This window comes from Lissotriton vulgaris, chromosome 11 (assembly GCF_964263255.1).
Source record: "Lissotriton vulgaris chromosome 11, aLisVul1.2, whole genome shotgun sequence".
NCBI lineage: Eukaryota > Metazoa > Chordata > Amphibia > Caudata > Salamandridae > Lissotriton > Lissotriton vulgaris.
In genome coordinates, this window is record NC_141699.1 from 419589992 (window position 1) to 419611348 (window position 21357).

Below are 21357 nucleotides of genomic sequence, written 5' to 3' on the forward strand. Positions count from 1 at the left end.
CTCCACGCGGGCCGCGGCGGTCACAATGGCCTCCCGATGTCGTCGTCGAGCAGCCACGCACCAGGCTATATCCACGCCACGAAGCGTGGGTTTCAGCGCCTCCCACACCACCACTGCACTCACATCTCCAACCAAGTTCTCGCGCCAGAAATGATAGATCGCCTCACGCAGGTGATGCACATACTCAGGCCGCTGCAACTGCCAAGAGGACATCCGCCATCGAAACGGCTGTCTCGTGGAGGGGAGGGTCATGGTAGCTAGGACGGGGGAGTGATCAGACAGGCCTCTGGGAAGTATCATAGCATCCTTGACCCGACTCCGACAGGCACCCGGCACAAACAGATAGTCCAGTCTCGAGAAGGACCCATGCACCGCCGACACATATGTGAATTCACGCACAGCAGGATGAAAGTGCCGCCATACATCAACCCAGCCCAGGCCACTCTCAGTCGCACGCAATTTGGTGGGAGCAATAGTGGGGGGGGGGGATCCGACACCACAGGCACCCGCCTCAGACGATCCAGGCCCACATCCATAACCTCGTTCCAGTCACCCCCCACCATGGTGAGGACCTCCGGAATCTCATCCCACAGCGCGAATAGCCGCTCAGACAGAGCCCACTGCAGAGGGGGCATATACGCTACCAAAAACCACCTGTTCAGTACCCAACCGGCCTTTGATGAAAATATATCGGCCCTGAGGATCAATCCACTGCTTGTCATGCACATAAGCCAACCTGCGGTGTACTAAGATAGCCACCCCCCTAGAACCCCTCGTAAAACCCGCATGGTACACCTGCTGAAACCCGAACCTCTGGAGGCTAAGGGCCTTAGAGCCCAGCATGTGAGTCTCTTGAAGCAGCAACACATCTACCATCTCTCTTTTCCCCCAACGCAGCACAGCCCCACGCTTGATTTTGTCCAGAATACCCCTCACATTCCACGTCACAACACGCAGGGTCTTTTGAGGAGGTACAGTCGCAGTATCAGCCATAATTAAGACAGTGTCCAGCATCCGGCCCCCCGCCCCACCCTGGCGCACCCCACAAAGCAACATAATCAAAAGCCAAAGACACGTGTGGTCCCACCCGAACACCCAGTACCCCAGAACCAACCTGGCCACCCCCGGCCCCGACCTCCCCAACCCCCAACAATAAAACAACCCCCCCCCTGCACCCCACACCCCAATACCTCAGAAAACAGTGAAGTATCTGTCGCGGCATGGAGAGACCTGGGTCCAGAACAGAGAACCCAAGGCCCACCATACCAATGGATCCCAACACCCCCATCAACACTCACTCACCACCCCCCCCAACAACAACACCCACTACTCGTGAGGGTCTAAGGCCCATAGAAGCCGCCACCCGAGCCCCGCAGTGGCTCTACCCAGAGCCTCAGAGTGTTTTAGAAGCATACAGAGAAGTTCAGGCAAAGTCACATGGAACAGTCTCACCAGTCGGTCCATATCGGGCAACGCCAGCAGCCAGGCATCACCAGGGTTCAACTGCCAGCATCAGAGTGTTCAGAGTCAAGTGTGCCGTTCGTCTGCGTCGCACTGGCGGAAGCTGACCGTTTCTTAGACCTGGACCTTCGATGCCGTCCTTTCCGGTTGGTGCGGTCCGGCCGCTCCGGTGATGATCTCTGGGACCCGCCAGGATCCAGCCCCGGCTGGGCATGGGGCCGAAGTCGCACCGTCTCATCGGTCCAACGAAAAACCTCCTCGGGTGTATCGAAGAAGTGTGTCCGGGACTGGTGTACTACCCGCAGGCGGGCCGGGTACAGGAGAGAGTATTGAAGCTTCAGGCCCCGCAACTTAGCCTTGGCGGCCACAAAGGATTGTCGCTGCTGCTGAACCATTTTCGTGTAGTCCGGGAAGATCATTATTGCATGATTCTCATATGTAAGCGAGCCCTTGGTCCTCGCCTCCCGCAGTATGGCATCTCGGTCATGATAGTTCAGCAGCCGAGCAATGACCGGCCGAGGACGTTCCCCCTCAGGCGGCCGCTGAGTCAGGGCCCTGTGCGCCCGTTCAATCACAAAACACGCCGACAGTGTCCCCTCGGGGACCCAGCTCTCCAGCCAGTGAGTCAGGAAACGCTCCATGCCATCTTTCTCGCACCGCTCCGGAAAGCCAATGAAGCGGAGGTTATTTCTCCGTGCGCGCCCTTCGGCATCCTCCACGTGGGCCGCAAGCGTCTTCTGGACGCACTCCACCTCCGCCATTCGTTTCTTTAGGGCGCCAATGTCCGTTTCGGTCACCGATACTCGAGACTCAGTCTCCGTGATCCTCGCCACTGCGTTTCGGAGGTCCTGGCGAAGCAGTGTAACGTCCGCTCCCACCGCTCCTATTTTGGCGTCCAGCATGTCCCGGGATTGGGTAATGGCCGCCAGGATCGCAGCGTTGTCCGGCCCTGATCCGCCACCTCCACCAGACGCCCCGGCGCCACCACTGGGCCCGGCAAACTTGTCCATGGGGCCCTGCTTGGGTGGGCCCCCTCCGCCACCCCTGGTCATGGCCGCTCACGGACACAGCGGATCAGCACACTGGACCGGACGGGTAGGTTCAGCAGGCCCGGGGCAGTGAGTCCAAAACAAGAAGCTCAGGACCACGTTCGGACGGCGGGTCCGGTGCCCGCGCAGGAGGGGCGGCGGGTCAATACGACTCCAGTGGCACGACACACAAGGCTCCGGACCAGGCAGGTCCCCACGATGCCCACAGGCACCTCCAGGATCCAGAGGGGGCAAGGCACCTTCAGCAGTATCCTCATGTAGCAGTGCCCCCAGGCTGCAGCAGTGTCTTCATGCAACAGTGGCCCAAGAATACAGCAGTGTCCCCACGCAACGGTGGCCCGGGAATGCAGCAATGTCCCCACTCACCAGTGGCCACCGGGTGAAGTATTCGGCCAAAGTCTGCGCTGTTGACGCCACTCGCAGCGGCGCGCCCACTGCCACCTCTCGGCTGTCCCAAAATCGAGGTCCCCGGCCCACAGCCAGCTACCAGGCCGCCGACCGCCGTCAGCGCCACGGGGTCCCTGAGGGAACGGAGCCACTAGAACCCGGCACCGGGGGAATCAGGGCCCACTCACGGACCGACGGCGCCCACCCGGCACTAATCACGGGCTCAGGGTCCAGGCGCTGCAGGGACGTCCGGGATCCGCACCACAGATGGCACCCTCAGCCGCGCTCCGACAGCCGCTGCACGGCGTCCCCAAAATCGAGGTCCCCGGCTCGCGGCCAGCCACCAGGCCACACTCCGCCGTCGGCGCTTCTGGGTCCCGGCGGAGACAGAATCGCGGGATCCCGTCACCGGAGAGGACAGGACACACTCCGGAGTCAGCAAGACTCGCCAGGGATCTTCTGCGGGCTCGGGGGCCAGGATAAATGTCCAAAGTAAGTTCGGGCCGGCGGGAGCTCAACTAAGCTGCGACCGCCATCAACGCCCGTCAAGCCACGCCCCCTCTAAAAATGACTATTTTAATAACTTGTTTTTATTAGGTTCCACCGTTTTATTATCCATCAAGAGTGCTTAATGCATATGGTTGCAGACTTTTGTTACAAGCACTCTTTTGTTGAACACTGCAATTTAGTTTTCATCCTCAGCATTTGAACACGAGAGAGACAATAAAAGGAAGGGAAAGGCAGTAAAACAGGCAATTTAAAAAGGGGAGGAAGGAGGGGTGGGCACTAAAACCTGCAAGAGTGAAATAAATGGAAAGGAGGATGGTGGAAGAGGCATGTGGTGGAAGCAAGGCTGGGCAGCTATGGTATATGAATAACCAGACACTACAGCAGCGTCAGCCCGGTGGGAGGGGAGGGAGAGGGCTCCTTAGAAAAACGTTTGGCACACTGCTATTTTACCCTTTTACAAACGAAGCACTGTCCAACAAGTCTACTCAGTTTGCAGCTACAGTATATGTGAAATGCCATAATAGTATGGAAAAACTTTTTACTTCTCTAGGTTCCCAGCTTCCCTCAAATGCTTATTTATTCAATACTTCTAGATCTCTAGACTGGCGAATTGCACAGATGTGAAACTTATTTCAACACCTTGAACTCAAAAGATGAATCTTGACTTAATTATATGCGTAAAACGAAATAAAATGTTTTACCCGTTGCAATTTCCAGTCTCAGTCAAAAGCATCTGTTTATTAAATTCCATATCTTGTATTACATAGTCTGTGTATTTGATACAAGCCTCACGTATTTACTCTAAAAGATGTGGTATTTCAGGTTAATGAAGATCAGAGTCTTATTATACTTCTATATTAATCCCTCATGCAGGTTGTTGGGTTATGCTTAATATTAAATGTTGTGCAAATTCAACATTAAATGAACATCATTTATAGTTCACGATTCTGAGCCATCTAATGGTGCTCATTTTTTTTTTAAATGTAGAAATCTTTATTATGATGTGTAGAGGCATGTTGGAATTATTGAGAAACATAGAAGTATGCGGTACTTTTGCTCTTACAAGGACTTTCATCTTTAGAGGAGGCTAACAAAACAAAGTCCAAAAAGATAGTTAATAACTTGACCAACAAACACATTAATACTAAATTTGCTTATCTCAATTACAACTTCGTGAATTCAGAATGCATAAGATTTAAAAAGAGATTATAAATACATAATCTTAGACCAATTATGTTCTGTTGTGCCAATGTTAGCTACATGATTCCATATCCGCATATTTGCATTAATGTCTCTTAATTTATTCAAGTGTATGGAATTGCCAGTACATCCCCAGTCAGGTTATATGGATAAAATAGAATCACTAGATCAGCAACTTGAGTTCCTCAACCAGTTAGAGATAGGAGCCCACATTTCAACTAATCTTTTTTTCCCCTTTCTTTTTAGCAAACTTATCACCTGATAATAACATGTTGGATATTATGTCCGCTACTGACGAAACATCGAAGGATCAGAATTTAGCCAACTACTGATGTTAATGTAATGAATAGACAAAGGAGTGGCTTGTGAACAAAAACTTCAAGAGCTTGTGACCGCTAACTACACTTGTTACTACTAAAACGCTTTCCCTAACTAGTTCTTTTCATCCCTGTAGTTGCAAGCACCACCAAGGCATCACAGGGCTCAGCTCACCCAATCTGCAGCAGCAGCAGCAACCGTAGCAGCAACTACAGCAGCAGTAGCAGCACCGGCATCTGCACCAGTGCAGGCCCCAACTCCAAAGATGGGTTCCATGACTCCTCCATCATCACCTAAAACGCAACGCTCCGGCCACCGACGGATTCTAAGCGATGTGACCCACAGTGCTGTTTTTGGGGTCCCTGCCAGTAAATCCACCCAGCTACTTCAGGCTGCTGCAGCTGAGGCCAGCCTTAATAAGTCCAAGTATGTAGACTTGCTTGCCGTAGGTGTGTGGGTGAGGGGAGTGTGAGTATGTGTCTGGGGGGGGGGGGGGGGGGGGAGTGTCTGGGGGTGATAATCTTGCATAATGTTATGTAACTTGCGTTGCCATTTAAATTTTTAATGAAGCCATCCTGCTCAATTGCCATATTTTCAAAGCGAACCTTAACTAATTTTGAATTGATCTACATACAGAACAAGGTGCTAAATGTGGCACATGGGAAAGGGCATCATCTTTTTTTGACAGAGACCCGTTACTTGGTGAGGCCATCTTGATGAAACCGTTTTGAGGCAAATGCCATTGGTACCCATTTTAGTCAGTCCACGTTTAGCAGGCTGGTTAGCCAATTTCGCAATTCTGCATGTTGATATTGATATTTCAGGGATAACATTTGATGTCACAACATGGTAAAAGCTGTGGAACGTTATGTGGGGTGAAGTGTGCTTTGAAGCCATCAAGTGGAGAAATGGGGGTTTGGAGTATTAAAGTATTGCATATGTAATCTGGTTGATGGCCAAGTACAGCAAATTTAGAAGCTGTAATCCTTGTTTTGTGTAAGACGTTAAGACTACTCTGACAAAGTCATACCACCATGAACTAGTTACTTGGTAGATGGTGCCAATCTCCTATTCTTCTCTGATTTTCGCCCCCTCCACCGCTGCAGTTGTCTCAGCTCAATATCTCTTTGAGGATTCCTTTAGACATGGAGCAGAGGATATCTGTTGTGTCGACACTTGCACCCTGATGAAACCGTAGTAATTCTTTGGAGTACGTGGACACCCATAGGGAATGTACTCCTCCCAACAGAAGAATTATTTATGAAGCACAATGGGAACATTTAGCACAAATCAATGTTTAGAGTATGTTTCAAGTACAGAATTCTGTAGCTTTCTATTGAAAGTTTACCAAATGGAATCTGCTTCTACCTAGTCTCATTATGAACAAAGCACTTGAATATCGAATAGGGTGTAGAATACGGCGACTGTCACAGTGTTAAAGATGATTTCGCGTTCTTCCTTTCTAGGTCTGCTACAACCACTCCCTCGGGTTCACCCCGAACCTCGCAGCAGAATGTCTATAACCCTCCAGAGATGGCTGGCTGGAATCCCTTTGATGATGACAACTTCTCCAAGTTAACCGCAGAGGAACTCCTCAACAAGGACTTCGCCAAGCTGAGCGACAGTGAGTTAATGACAAAGGAGAGAAACACCAAGCTTAGAGTGGTTTTGTGCACTGAATAAGAGGAGCATAAAGTGTAGAATATGTGCCTGTGGCGTAACATTATCCCCGGCAACCCCTGCGGTAAAGGGGGACCATCCGATCACTGTTTGCAGGCCACTGGCCAGAGAGCTCCTGAATGGGTCTGGGGGGATGGGTGTTGGAGGGTGACGGCCCCCATGTACTCAGCAGGAGGGCCCCATCAAGTGTGGTTACACCACGGATCTCTGCATCAGTAAGCAAGGGGAAGATGCTTCAAAGAGCAGGTTCAGCAAGACAAGAAAGAAGATGGGAGACGTAGCAAGATCTGTGCAGACATTTCTAGAATCTGCAGCAATAAGATGTAAGCATTTTGAACTAAAACGTTAAAAGGTGGAAATATAAAATGGTTCTCAGTTCTAAGGTTTCATTAAAGTTGATTTTTCACTCCGATGCAGGAGTTCCATTTCCTTATCCACTTTAAATCGATTCTTCCAGATTCATTGGTCCTGAAACGCTTACTTCACTTTCTCTTACTATTGGGCTCTTGCCACACCCAAGTGTCTTATCTTAGTCATTCCCATATATTTGGACTGTTATCATTTGCGTGGTATACTCTGCCCTCAGAGTCTCCCCTTTCCTACTTGCCCTCAGCCTTTCCTGAAGGCCTTTCTTCTTATCTGTTGACTCTAACCTTTCTGAAGAAGCTTCACTGCTCACCCCAGATACCTAATGCCTGCGTTCTCTCACGTGAGAGGGAAAGTTCTCCTTCCTGTTTATTTAAAGATTTATCTCCATTCAAATGCTCCAAGTTGAAGAATGAATTCTGAATAAGTTGCGTTTGTTGCATATCCGTTGCTTCTATAACATTCTTTCGAATTACCAGGGCCTTGAAAGGGCCCTCAATCTCTGGTATGGCAGAAACGCCAACTGTTTACTTAAATTATGGTAACATCCTGTGTTTTTGTTCCAGCCAAACCTCCAGATATGCTTGGTAATTCAACAGAGACTCTGCTCGTCGGATTTGAGGCATCTCCAGTTGTGTCACAGGCAGAGACCTTTGGGCCTAATTTGTTTGCAGTGGTGCAAGGTAAGCCTTGGGTGGGTTGAACAAGTACCTTTGATGTCGGGACTCTCAATGTATTTGGGAAAGTTTTAATTCACAAATGGTTTCTTCACACCTTGATTAAAATGGCAAGCTCAATTACTGTGAAATAATTGCGTCCACTTAACATCGGGGTACCCCTGCCCCCTTTTTTGGCCCATCTAACTTGCCTTACGAAAACAAATCAGTAACTAATCAGCCTCTGTTGGCTAATATCTGTGTGCATTCTGCAGCTCACGATTGTAATAATAATGTTCCAGATTTCTCTTTGCATCCTTCTTAGATCAATAGCATGAACACAATCAAGTTAGCTGACTGCAATATCTGGGAATTACAAAACTATTATACTGTTGGACTGTGTATATATTAAAACAAAGTTTTCAAGGCATATGGGCTGCAGATGGTACATTTATGAATAGATCACCATCTGGTGTTGGGCTCGGATGATTGCACTTGTTTTTCTCTTGGAGAAGTCTTTTGTCGTCACAAGACTGATGACTCCTCCTTTGGTTGCTAGTGCGCATGGGCATCAGCTCCATCCTTAGATTGTTTTTTTCCGCCATCGGGTTCGGATGAGGATCGAAGCGCTCCGGATCGACTTCGGGGAAAAAAATATTTCGGCGCGTATTCCCCTTCCAATTCGACGGTATTGTTATCGAACGCGAGTACATTTCCATCTTGACGCATTTCGACGTCAACATCAAAAGTTACAACTACTACGTCGACGAGACCGGGAGGCCTATCTCGACGTAGTCCAGCCCGGAGTCCATGGAAAGGACTCCATTCAAAAGATGTCCAACGTGTGGTGCTAAGTTCCCACACAAGGACCTCCACGAGGTGTGCAATCTCTGCCTATCACCTGAACACGAATCCAGGGACTGTGAAGCCTGCGCAGCATTCTCCTCCAAGTCGACTATTAGAAACCGTCGAGCCCGAAGACACGAAGTGTTGAGAATGCAGTCAGAGGCAATCCTGGAGCTGTTCAAGGCCCAGCACCCCGAAGAAGAAGAAGAACATGAGGAGGAGTCGGGGTCGGAAGTGGACGAGTCTGATGTCGGAGAAATCGACGATAATCCAACCGTGAGTGACGACGTCCCCTTACTGAAAAACCGACCCCATTTGGTGTCGACCCCGCCTTCGAGCCCGGTCAGACTACCGAAAAAAGTTTCCGACGCCCCGCTTTCGGGCCCGGCAACGAAACCGAAACCGAAACACTCGGCCTCCCACTATGTTGGATCCGAGAAATGATCGACATCGACACTGAAGCTCCATACAAAGGAAGGCTCGCAGTTGAAACATTCCATGTCGAAACCGAAACATGCTTAGACGCCGAAGACTTACTCGACACCGAAAAAATCAGAATCTAGCAAATTCTCGGTACCGAAAACACAGAATACTGACGGTCAGAAGCAAAGGCACCTTTCGGACCCAAAAATTTCGGTACCGACACAGGAGCATCAGACAGATCCAAAACAAAAGACTTTGTTTATCGAACCGCAAACTGGCAAAGTGGTGACAAAAATACCTAAAAAGGGGAAGAATTAACAGTTGGACGACAAAGCTATTCCTCCTAAAAAGAGAACAATGGGGACAAATACAACTCCTCCCCTTTCTCCTCAACCTACAGACACACCATCTTCTCCTCTTCCTCACACTCTGCCAGCTATTCCTCCACCTTCTACACCAAGACCATCTACACCTCAAACAGATGTAGAAAATGATACAGGGGAGGGAGAACTTCATGGGGATGACGACACTGCCCCAGATGAAGCAGACCCATGGGAGGATTATAATGCAGGGTCAGATAATGATAACGACCCCGAACTATATCCCTCAAAACCCTCACCACCTGATGATGATACAGGTTTTGCACAGTTAATTAATAGGGCAGCAAAATACCACAAGGTAGACTTACACAAGGAACCTCAAATAGAGGATTTCCTTTTAGAAACACTACCTGCTGCACAAAGAACCTCAGGAACACTACCTATGCTTAAGGGTCTTCTCAATCACACATCTGACATATTCAAAGATCCTGTGAGGGCTAGGGTATTAAACCCAAGAATTGATAAAAAATATAAGGCAGCCCCAAAGGACCCAATATTTATCAAAGGACAGGTACCTCTGGACTCGCTAGTAGTCACAAATGCTCGTAAGAGAGCAAACTCATTAACTACAGGAGAAGCTCCTCCTCCTGATAAGGAGTCCAAGTTAATAGATGCCTCTGGCAAAAGAGTAGCATCCCAAGCGGCAAACAGCTGGCGCATAGCTAATACACAAGCGCTACTTGCACGCTATGATAGAGCTCATTATGATGAGTTAGAAAAACTCATTACACATCTCCCTAAAGAACATCAAAAAAGGGCTGATGAGCTCATACAGGAAGGGAAGATAATAACTAACACTTTCATTAAATGCGCTTTAGACGCAGCAGACACTGCAGCAAGATCCATCAATACCAGTATCATGTTAAGAAGACATGCATGTCTCAGAATCTCAGGGTTCAAACAAGAAGTACAAACATCCTTATTGAACCAGCCTTTTGATGAAAAAACACTTTTTGTCTCATGTACAGACGCGACGTTAGAAAAGATGAAAAAAGACACAAACGGCTAAATCAATGGGAGCATTGCAACAGCCAAGTCAAAGGGGTTCCTTTCGTAGGTCCACCTATAGAGGCGGGTCAAAGAATACAGGCACAAGCCAGCAATTTACCTCTTTTACACCAACATCACCCAGAGGTAATTCAAGAGGCAGTTACAGAGGTAACAACAACAAGGGTAGAGGTCGCGGAAATAACAACCGCAACTCCCCAACCTCAAAACAGTGACTTCATACAACTCCCCCCAGACCATATAACACCGGTCAGGGGACATTTATCACAGGTCCTATCTGTCTGGGAAAACATCACAGCAGACAGGTGGGTGAGACAAATTATCCAACATGGTTATTGCCTAGAACTCACAGCTACCCCGCCAAACATCCTCCCCCAAACAGCGTCCAATGAGTCCAGATCATCTAACATTGTTAAAACAGGAAGTACTATCACTGCTACAAAAGCATGCTGTAGAGAAGGTTCCACAACATCAACAAGGAACAGGGGTATTCTCTCTATACTTCGTAATTCTCAAAAAAGACGGGTCTCTAAGGCCAATACTAGACCTCAGACCTCTCAACGCATACATAAATTAGGAACATTTCCACATGGTCACGCTCCAACAAGTACTTCCTTTACTGAAGAAAGGGGACTTTCTTTCTACACTGGATCTAAAAGACGCTTACTTTCACATCCCAATTCCCAAAGCCCACAGGAAATGCCTCAGGTTTGTTGTGGAAGGACAACATTATCAGTTCAAAGTCCTTCCGTTTGGGGTCACAACAGCACCAAGGGTGTTCACAAAATGCCTAGCAGTGGTTGCAGCACACCTAAGAAGGCAACAAATACATGTCTTCCCTTACATAGACGATTGGCTAATAAAAGCCAAATCACAAGAAGAATGTCTTCAAAACACACAAAAGACCATTCAGTTGCTGCACCAACTAGGGTTTACGGTGAACTACACAAAATCCCACCTGCAACCAAACAAAATTCAACAATATCTAGGGGCTACTATAGACACAGAAAGAGCCAAAGTATACCCCAATCCAATCAGGATACAAACAATGCTCAGGTTGATCCAAAGATTTCAACCGCAACACTCACTAACAGCTCGAGTGTTCATGCAGTTATTAGGGATGATGTCCTCTTGCATACTGCTAATACCATATGCCAGACTACAAATGCGTCCGCTGCAGGAATGTCTAGCAACACAGTGGAATCAGGCTCAAGGTCAGATTACAGATCTGGTGTTGGTAGACGACCGCACACATCGCTCTCTGAAGTGGTGGAACACAACAAACATTTCCAAGGGGCGGTCGTTCCTAGAACCTATTCCACAAGTGATACTAACAGCGGATGCAGCGCTCGCCGGATGGGGAGCGCATATGGACAAATATACAGTGCAGGGAAGATGGAGTGTACAGCAAAAAAGACTGCACATCAATTATCTAGAACTACTAGCAGTGTTCCTAGCATTAAAAGCTTTTCAAATGCAGATTCTCAACAAAGCAGTCCTGATCAGAACAGACAACATGACAGCGATGTATTATATTCATAAACAGGGGGGGACACACTCTCTCCAACTATCCAGACTAGCGTAGGACATTTGGAGATGGGCCATTCCTCAAAAGATCTATCTGTTAGCCGAACACCTACCGGGAGTTCAAAATCAGATAGCAGACATCCTAAGCAGAGAGTCAGAACAAATACACGAATGGGAACTGCACGACCAAATACTGTAGCCATTCTTCCAAAGATGGGGACAACCAGAGATAGATCTATTTGCCACTCATCAGAACGCAAAATGCCAAAACTTCGCATCCAGGTACCCACACCACCTGTCGCAGGGCGATGCGTTATGGATAAATTGGTCCAACAAATTTGCATACGCTTTTCCCCCTCTCCCACTAATTCCATTAGTGGTTCGAAAACTGCAACAACATTCAATGACAATGATACTAGTAGCACCCACGTGGGCATGACAGCCGCGGTTCACCACGCTACTGCAACTCTCACAGGTGCCACATCAAAAGTTAGAAATATTACCCATGCACCTTACACAGAACCTTGGAGAAATAATGCACCCAGATCCCAAACAATTGAACCTAGCGATCTGGCTCCTGAGGTCTTAGAATTTGGATACTTAAATTTACCTCCAAACTGTATGGAAATCATTAAGCAAGCAAGACGTCCTACCACCAGAGCATGCTATGCAGCAAAGTGGAAAAGGTTTGCTGTATACTGTAACAGCAACAACATCAACCCTCTGGACGCATCCACTAAAGAGATTATTTGCTATTTACTACACTTACAGCAATGTAACCTTGCTTACACCTCTATTAGAGTACATCTTGCAGCTATAGCAGCGTACCTGCAAAACAGGCAACATCTATCCCTGTTTAAAGTGCCAGCAATAAAAGCTCAAAAGAGTAATTCCACCAAGACTACCGCCTTCCCCGGTCTGGAATCTCAACATAGTACTCACCAGACTAATGGGACCGCCTTTCGAACCTATGCATAGGTGTGAAATACAATTCCTTACATGGAAGGTAGCCTTTCTTATAGCCATTACTTCACTCAGAAGAGTAAGTGAAATACAGGCATTTACAATACAAGAACCATTCCTACAGTTACACCAAAATAAAGTGGTTCTTAGAACAAACCCAAAATTCTTGCCTAAAGTTATTTCAGCATTCCACATCAATCAACCAGTGGAACTACCAGTCTTCTTTCCAAAACCACAGACGGTAGCAGAAAGGGCCTTACATACATTAGATGTCAGAAGGGCAATATTGTACTACATAGAAAGAACACAAACTTTCAGAAAAACCAAACAACTATTTGTAGCATTTCTCAGACACATAAGGGCAATCCTATCTCTAAAGCAGGCATTGCCAGGTGGATTGTAAAATGTATACAAATATGTTATATAAAAGCAAAGAGGACATTAACTGTTCCTCCTAGAGCTCACTCTACACGTAAACTAGAGGCATCTATGGCATTCTTAGGAAACATTCCTCTAGATGACATATGCAAAGCAGCAACCTGGGTTACACCGCATACCTTCACAAAACACAACTGTGTAGATGTGCAGGCGACACAACAAGCTGGAGTGGGCCAAGCTGTACTAAAAACTTTATTTCAACCCGTTGCAACGGACACTGGTGACCACCGCTAGGGAGGTAACTGCTGTATATACTAGTCATAAATGTACCATCTACAGCCCATATGCCTCGAACGTAATATGCTACTTACCAGTATGCATCTGTTCTTGGCATAGAGGGCTGCAGAGTGGGACATGCCCTCCCAGCCTCCCCGGAAACCTGTGTCTGTTCCAACACTATCTTATTTAGATATACTTACATGGGCATTTCTCTCTGTATTCTATCATACTACTCCAACTAACCCTACTATGGCAAAACAATCTAAGGATGGAGCCGATGCCCATGCGCACTAGCAACCAAAGGAGGAGTCCTCAGTCTCGTGACGACAAAAGACTTCTCCATGAGAAAAACAAGTGCAATCATCCGAGCCCAACACCAGATGGCGATCTATTCATAAATGTACCACTCTGCAGCTCTCTATGCCAAGAACAGATGCATACTGGTAAGTAGCATATTCCTTATTATCTTTTAGGTGAGCCGCTGTTGACGCTAGCCCTGCGGGGATATGTGTGTGTCAGTTCTGATACTTAGGGAGGACCCAGTTCAGAATGTGTGTCCTTATTCGCATATACAATTGAATGTCCTCTCACGTGGTCCAATTGTCTCACACTTAGGTTAGATCTTTCACAAAATAGCAAGTGCTTCCCAACTTATTTGTTAGTAGAGTGCCCCCCTTGTAGTACTACATATTGAATCTTTGATAATTAACATATCAACTTTGTCACTAGTGATGGGGTTGCACCTTTAGTTGATACTGCTGCTTCTGCTTGCTCCTCCTTTCTAAGTAGCAAGTTGATACTTGGACTTTGCAATATCCACAGCCTTATTCACTTGCTGTTCCCCTTACAAACACATCTACATGAACTCCAAATGGTTATACAATAAGTTTATTTAAATCCATCGTTCTAATTATGTTTGACACGTGTTGCAGATAACAAGCAATGCTATGCCCTGCCCATTTAAGTGTTGGGTTTGCAAAAATACAGGTTGCTGTCTTTAGGAGTTTAAGTTTTGAGAATGACCTGTGATCACATAGCCAAAACGCATCAGTTTTACAGCTAAAGTTCGGGTGGTCTGCCTTCGGAACCGTGATTGGAAATACATTAATTTTGAGTGCTGCAACAGTGACTAGATGGTACCAAAAAAAATCAACTTTTTCTACAAAATGTTGTACACCGAGAAATATCAATTCGATGCATCAAGAAATGTTGAATCCTGCATACTTGCTTTTTAGGTCTTATGAGAATGACTGCTTGAGGACTGAGGCTGGAAAATAAGATTTTTCAATCCTTGGTAAAAAGAAATTGGCACAATTTGATTAGCAATCGGATAGGTAATCTGTACCCTCATTATGATCACAATGAAGTAAGCTGTTTGGTGTGTCAGCATTTCAAAGTAGGCTTGTTTCACCACCGTGGAGTCAAAAGATCATGACAAAATAGCTGTGGGATTGTAGGAGGACTGTGATGCCAACAATGATTCTATAGTTCTGCGTAGGTAAAAAAAAATCTAGAGAATGAAGCTTCATTTCAGATGTCTGTACAATAATTTGAATCGAGACTTAAATCCATGGCGGTATAGAAACTCTGTCTCGTGTTGGGTGTGACCACCACGAGAGGGTCACTTGGAACACATTCCACAGCCTAAAATGACTAAACAAACTCATTCCAAATCTCGATGCCAATCACCTGTGGCATCCTGAAAGCCTACCTTGAAGCAAGAGCTTCTTTCCTGAAAAATAACTTTAACACAAAAGGATGATTGTCCTTGAAGAAGCCTGTACTAAACACATTCCCTTTTCATGGTCTACTTTGTCCTTGTCCCCGAAAAGTGTACAGGGACCATATTCACAACTCCTACACATGAGGATACAAGAGATAGTCGAGACTTGAAACAAAAAGGCTTGTTTATCTATACTAACACGGGCCATATTCTAGAAATACCTCAGGACAATATGTTTGGGCCCACAAATGTAGCCAAATCAACCATTCCGTTATCATGCAAGCGCCCACCTCAGGCAAGTGTGGAATCAAACGAAAGATAACATCTGTGGTGGCTCTTTTTTAAAGATAGACCAGGATAACATTCCAAAGCCTCCTAAGGCCACTGAACACGACATAGAGCCCATAGAGCAGCAAACGTGTGCTCCACGGGACACAATTCCTTATTTACCATCTATGCCACCACCTCAAACTGAAACCCAAATAAAGAGGAGGACCACAGTCAACCATGTGACGATCTGCTTCCCTGGACCAAGGATGCATGGACAATGTACTAAACTGTTTCAGATGTAAAGAACTTATCAAGGGCATCACAAGCAGAAAAAGCTTTTGCTCATCTTGTACTGATTCGACAAGCTGCTCTTTAGCATAGTGTTACTGTGGCTGTTGAAGAAGAGGAAAAGGATTTCCTCTCAGAAACTTTGTCCAAGACTGTCCAGCCTGTCCAGTGTTTACCCATGTTAAAAACTGTCTTAAAGTCTGCAGAAGATTTTTAAAATCCCAGTGAAGACACCGCATACAACACCTAGAAATAAGTGCAAATATAAAACTATAGTACAGCATCCACTTTAGGCTCTTGTTCCTCCTGACTACTTTGTCACATTGATCGGAAATGAATGAATGAATGAGAGCAAGTGCCTTGATGCAGAAGGTACATAGCGGCAGTGGGCACAGGCACTTTGTGATGCATTGCATACTCTCAGGCACTCCTAAACTGGTATGACTGTTTCCACTGGGATAAAATAAAAAAGCTCCTCAAACACCATCCTGAAAAATATCTAAGGAGAGGAAATTGTCACAAAATGAATAACCATTTCCAACACAAGCGTGCACAGGTCTTTAGATTCTTCAGATATCTTGCTCCAACCAGTACCAGCTTCCTTGTACATTGCCATCACTGTCTATGTATTTCTGGGTTGCTACCTGAAGAACAACAATGCCTTCTAGACCTGTAGTTTTATGGCAACATATGGATGAGGCCCTTGACTATTATTAAAAGGACATTGATACTGCCAAATCAGTGGATGGCCTTCAGCAACCAAGCCCAGTAAAACTGTGTCACACATCCAAATAGATGAACCATTTCCTTCTGTCCTGCCAGGACCTCCGGACCTCCATCTGGGCCTTAGCCAAAGTCCCTAGAATTCATCTTGCTACAGCTAGTTGGGATGCTCCTCTTCTCTTGGTCTCTGTGAGTGAAATACTCTTCGCCTGGACCTTCCTTTGGCGAGCACAGAGCAGATCTTGAAAAAGAATTTGAAACACAGTCTGAATTGCATTTCTGGAAGATAAGTGCCAATACCCTCCTAAGAGCATCTGTGCGGTTTAAAAAACTCAACTTATCATTAAATGGCACACCGTATTCTCTACCTCTACCCCATGTGTAACTACAATGCCACAACAAAACCAGCCCTTTCAGAGGGGGATTTTAGGTGCACAATATAGGCTGCTACAGAGGCTGCAATCCATAGGTAATTTATGGTGCATCTAGACAGTGAGTTTGAGTTTGAGTTTAAAAGTTCTTATATAGCGCTCTTACACCAGCGGTTTCATGGCGCTGTAACTGGCAGATCTCCACAATAGACAAGAATAGGAGGACTGGTGACAAAGGACTAAATGAAGGTTTTGCTGAAGAAATAAGCTTTAAGTTTCTTTCGAAACTGGGAATATGGGGTTAGGGATCTGAGATCTAGGGGTAATGAATTCCAGAGGGTTGAGGCAAGGGTCGCGAATTTTGAGCCCCCCCACTTTTTCCGGCGAAACCGGGGAACTGTCAGGAGGGATTGGGAAGAAGATCGGAGCTCCCTAGTTGGCAAGTAGGGGATAATCTCTGAAGAAATGAATGCAGGGGCCGTGCCCAATCGAGCCTGATAAGTGATAGATGCAAGCTTGAATTGGATACGTTCCCGAACCGGGAGCCAATGTAAAAGTTTCAGAAGGGGGGTGACATGTGAGGATTTAGGAAGGTTAAAGACCAGCCGAGCCGCCTGGTTTTGGATCATCTGCAACCGCCTGAGACTATATGCAGGTATACCTGCATATAGGGCGTTGCCATAATCCAGGCGGGAGATGACCATCGCAAGGACGATCAGTTTCAAGGCCTCAAAGGTGAAGAAACGAGAGACCTTGCGGATGGTGCGAAGAGAAAGAAAAGAGGAAGAAACCACAGAACTAACCTGGGAGTGAAGGGTAAGGTGAGAGTTGAGTTTAATACCAAGGGTTTTGACCGAAGTAGAGGGGACCGGAGAGGGACCAAGGGAAGGGGGCCAAAAAAGTGAAGACCAGGGACTGGAACAACCACCCGTCAACTTTCCACCAGTGACTTTCCTCGAGCACAAAACAGCTTTTGAAGTAAGGTTGACATAGTACCACATGAGTGGAAGAGAGTATTTGCAGACAAATGGGTATTTTCATCCGTGCTGCACAGCTCCTACATCTCATTCACACTACTAACACCAAATTTTAATTTACAAAGGCACATATATCAACAAAGAACCTCTACTTTTGTTTGTGATTCACTCTCCATTAATCATAATTCCTCATACCAAAGAGGAACGGCTCAACACATCTCATCTTGGATGTGCGAATCTTAAACACCTTCCTGCACACCATATGTTTTAAAATGTCAATGTTGCAGTAAGACATCCTGTATACTAGGGGCACACCAAGGACACCTGTTTTAATATACTGATTCTACAGATTAATTGCACATACCTTTTTGTTTATGGTCGGTGCAAAGCAATATCACCTAAGTTTTACATTTTGGCAAAAAAGCTGCACCAAGAGTGTTTACAAAGTGTCGTGCTGGACTCAATTTATTTGACGTTCCCATTAGGTCTCCTGGTGATGGGGGGAGATTTTAACGCGGTTATGGATGGGGAAATTGACAGACATCCGCCACGTGCACTTAGGTGAGGCCAAAGGTGGATGCCAGACTTTTTAGAAACAATGGGACTGGTAGATGCGTGGCGGACTCGTAACCCTGACATGGCACAATACGCACATGTGTTGAGCGCACATCACAGTCTGTCGCGAATCGACTACATCCTAATCCCGGCAGCCCAGGCCCATACCATCCATGAGGTGCGACATCTGGGACGTTGTATCTCTGATCACTCCCCTACATGGCTCAGTCTGGAGTTGGATCGGGTGAGTGTGGGCAGATTGGCCCCAATCAACCCATGGTATTTGAAAGATCCGACTACCCGCAGAGATGTCATCAAAGCCACTGATAACTACTTTCAAGAAAAAGGGGGCTCAGTTGATTCCGCTCAAAATCTATGGGAGGCATATAAAACAGTAATTAGGGGTGAAGTGCTCTCCCTGATTGCCGGGGAGAAGAGGGACAGACGGGCAGAACTGACGAGGGCGGAGGAAGCCTTGTTGAAGTCAGAGGAGGAGGAGGTGGCACGGAGAGTGACCCCGGAAAACCTTCACCTACTAAGGCTGAGGCAGGACGAGTTTAATAGTGTAGAGTAGATAAGTCCAAGGCAGAGTGTATGAACTAGGGGATAAGGCAGGAAAGCTGATTGCATGACTGGACAGAAGAAAGTGGGCATTGCTACTGGTGCCTGAGATACACGGAGATTACACTAATCCCAGCACCAACCCGCAGGAGATTGCGGATGCATTTGCAGATTACTGTTCGGTGTATAGTACGACTGGTAGGTACTTAGAAGATGACAATAGCAAGATGATCAAAAACATAGGGCTTCCCACGCTTTCGGACGACAACAGAGCCTACCTAGATTCCCCGCTTGATGGACGATGAGGTGGCTCAGGCAATCAGGAGAGTGAGCTCAGGGAAAGCCACAGGGCCTAATGGGATTCCCGTTGAGTGTATAAGCTGACCTCTAATAAACTCGCCCCTCATTTCCGTTCCTTGTTGTTGGAGAGCGGAGAAAGTGGAATTCTCCCATATGATCAAAGGGTGGCCAGTATAGTGTTAATACACAAAGAATGCCAACCCAGAGCCGGACTTCCTATAGGCCAATATTGCTTCTTAATGTGGAGCCCAAAGTCCTCGCAAAGCTGCTGGCCATGCGTCTGATTAAAGTGATCAATACTCTGGTCTACCCAGACCAGTCAGGCTTTATGCCACGTCAGAATACGGCCCTTAATTTGCGCCGACTGCACAGTGGATTGAGTAGAACACCTACCATACTGAAACTGGCGGTTCTGGTCTCATTGGACGCCACCATGGCGTTTGACATGGTTGAGTGGCCCTATTTGTTTGCAGTACTAGGCAAGTTCGGGTTCGGTCCTGAATTTGTGAGTTGGATCCGCCTCCCATACTCTGGCCCGAGTGGTGGTGAATAACCGGAAATCCGTGGATTTCTGACTTAGCAGGGGCACACGTCAGGGTTGCCCCCTGTCTCTGCTTCTCTTTGCTCTAGCACTAGAGCCACTAGCAGCCTGGATTAGGCAAGACCGATCTATCCGGGGAATGAGATTGACCCTGGTTTGGGAAGACAAGATGTCGCTCTATGCCGAAGATATCCTTCTTTTCTTCACTTTTCCAAGAGCATCCTTGATCTGTCTCTTAGACGTGCTGGCCATATTCGGAAGATATTCCAGATTTACTGTCAATTGGTCCAAGTCGGTAGTTTATGTCCTTAGGGGGGACCCGCCGGTGATACCACTGAGCTGTCCCATACAGATTGCACCGGATGGCTTCCGATATCTCGGGATCTATGTGACGCTGGATTTAAAATTACGCTTCGCCTGTAGTCTCGACCCAACCATGCAAAGACTTAAAAGCGATGTCGCACGTTGGAGCTCCCTTCCGCTCTCCATGTTGGGAAGGGCCGTACTTTTTAAGATGATGCCCCTGCCTCGTTTCTTCTATGCTCTCCAAAATTTGATGGACTTGGTCCCGACATCATACTTTAAAGAAATGGAGAGCCTCCAAAGGAAGCTACTCTGGGACGGTTGGCCCATATCGTGTTCTCAAAACTGACACTCAACTGGTACGACGGAGGTATCGGTCTCCCAGACCTGAAATAGTATTATTGGGCTTCCCAGCTAGCGGCCATCAACCACGGGATCTATGGCAAACCAGATGACCTGAGATACGCCATGGATAAGTGGCTGCTCCCGGGGGGAGACTATACCAGGGCTTTGTATGCCAAACCCGGTAGGTACCAGCTTGACTTGTCCTACAGCGAATGCTATCCAGACCTGGCATACTGTCAAACATTTGAAATGGGAAGGTAAATGAACACTGGCCACACCGATGTGGAACTCTGAGAGACTGAGAAGCCTCTGGAAATCCAAGGGGTTTGATAAGTGGAATCTCATAGGGATCACTCACATTAAAGACATTTGGGGGGTAACACGGTGCTGCCCTTCACATCACTCAAAACAATACAGCCTGACGGATACAGAATATTTCCGTTATCTCCAGATCCGCCACGCGTTGCGTACCCTAATCCCTAATGGCACAACGCTTCCAGAGGCCTCCCCCCTGGAGGATAGAGTACTGGACGGGCACAACCCAGAGAAGACCATTTCCCTAATTTACAGGAAATTAACAATATGGATGACCCTCTGCAAACTTTGAAGGAAAAGTGGAACAGTGAAGGCCTAGAGTTAGACGACGAAGACTGGCAGGAGGCGGTCTCTTCCACAAGGGTGGTAGCGGTTCAAGCCAGGCTGAGGTTAGTGCAGCTTAAAATTATACATAGGACCTATGTCACAGGACCCAGACTAGTTCGTATGGGCCGGGCTGAAAGCGGAAAATGCAGACGGGGGTGCGGGGAAGTGGGAACATTTATGCACATACTGTCAGTGGATCGAAGCGTATTGGAAAGACATCCACCACACGATGAGGGCAGTACTGGGAGCGGACATGCAGCCAGAAGCGCAGAGATGTTTATTAAACGTTTGGGCGCCCACAGATCTCAACACATATACTAAGCAGTG

At 47.0% G+C, this 21357-nt stretch overlaps 1 protein-coding gene across 8 annotated transcripts in view; it reads left to right on the forward strand.

The window, feature by feature from the left end:
• AAK1 (AP2 associated kinase 1) overlaps window positions 1–21357 on the forward strand; it is a 363094-nt gene that overhangs the window by 179812 nt on the left and 161925 nt on the right. For all 8 annotated transcript variants that reach the window (XM_086943487.1, XM_086943480.1, XM_086943481.1 and 5 more), the window contains exons 14-16: window positions 5062–5351; window positions 6392–6549; window positions 7538–7654. In XM_086943487.1, coding sequence (XP_086799613.1) covers window positions 5062–5351; window positions 6392–6549; window positions 7538–7654 — 565 coding nt within the window. The remainder of the gene's footprint in view (window positions 1–5061; window positions 5352–6391; window positions 6550–7537; window positions 7655–21357) is intronic.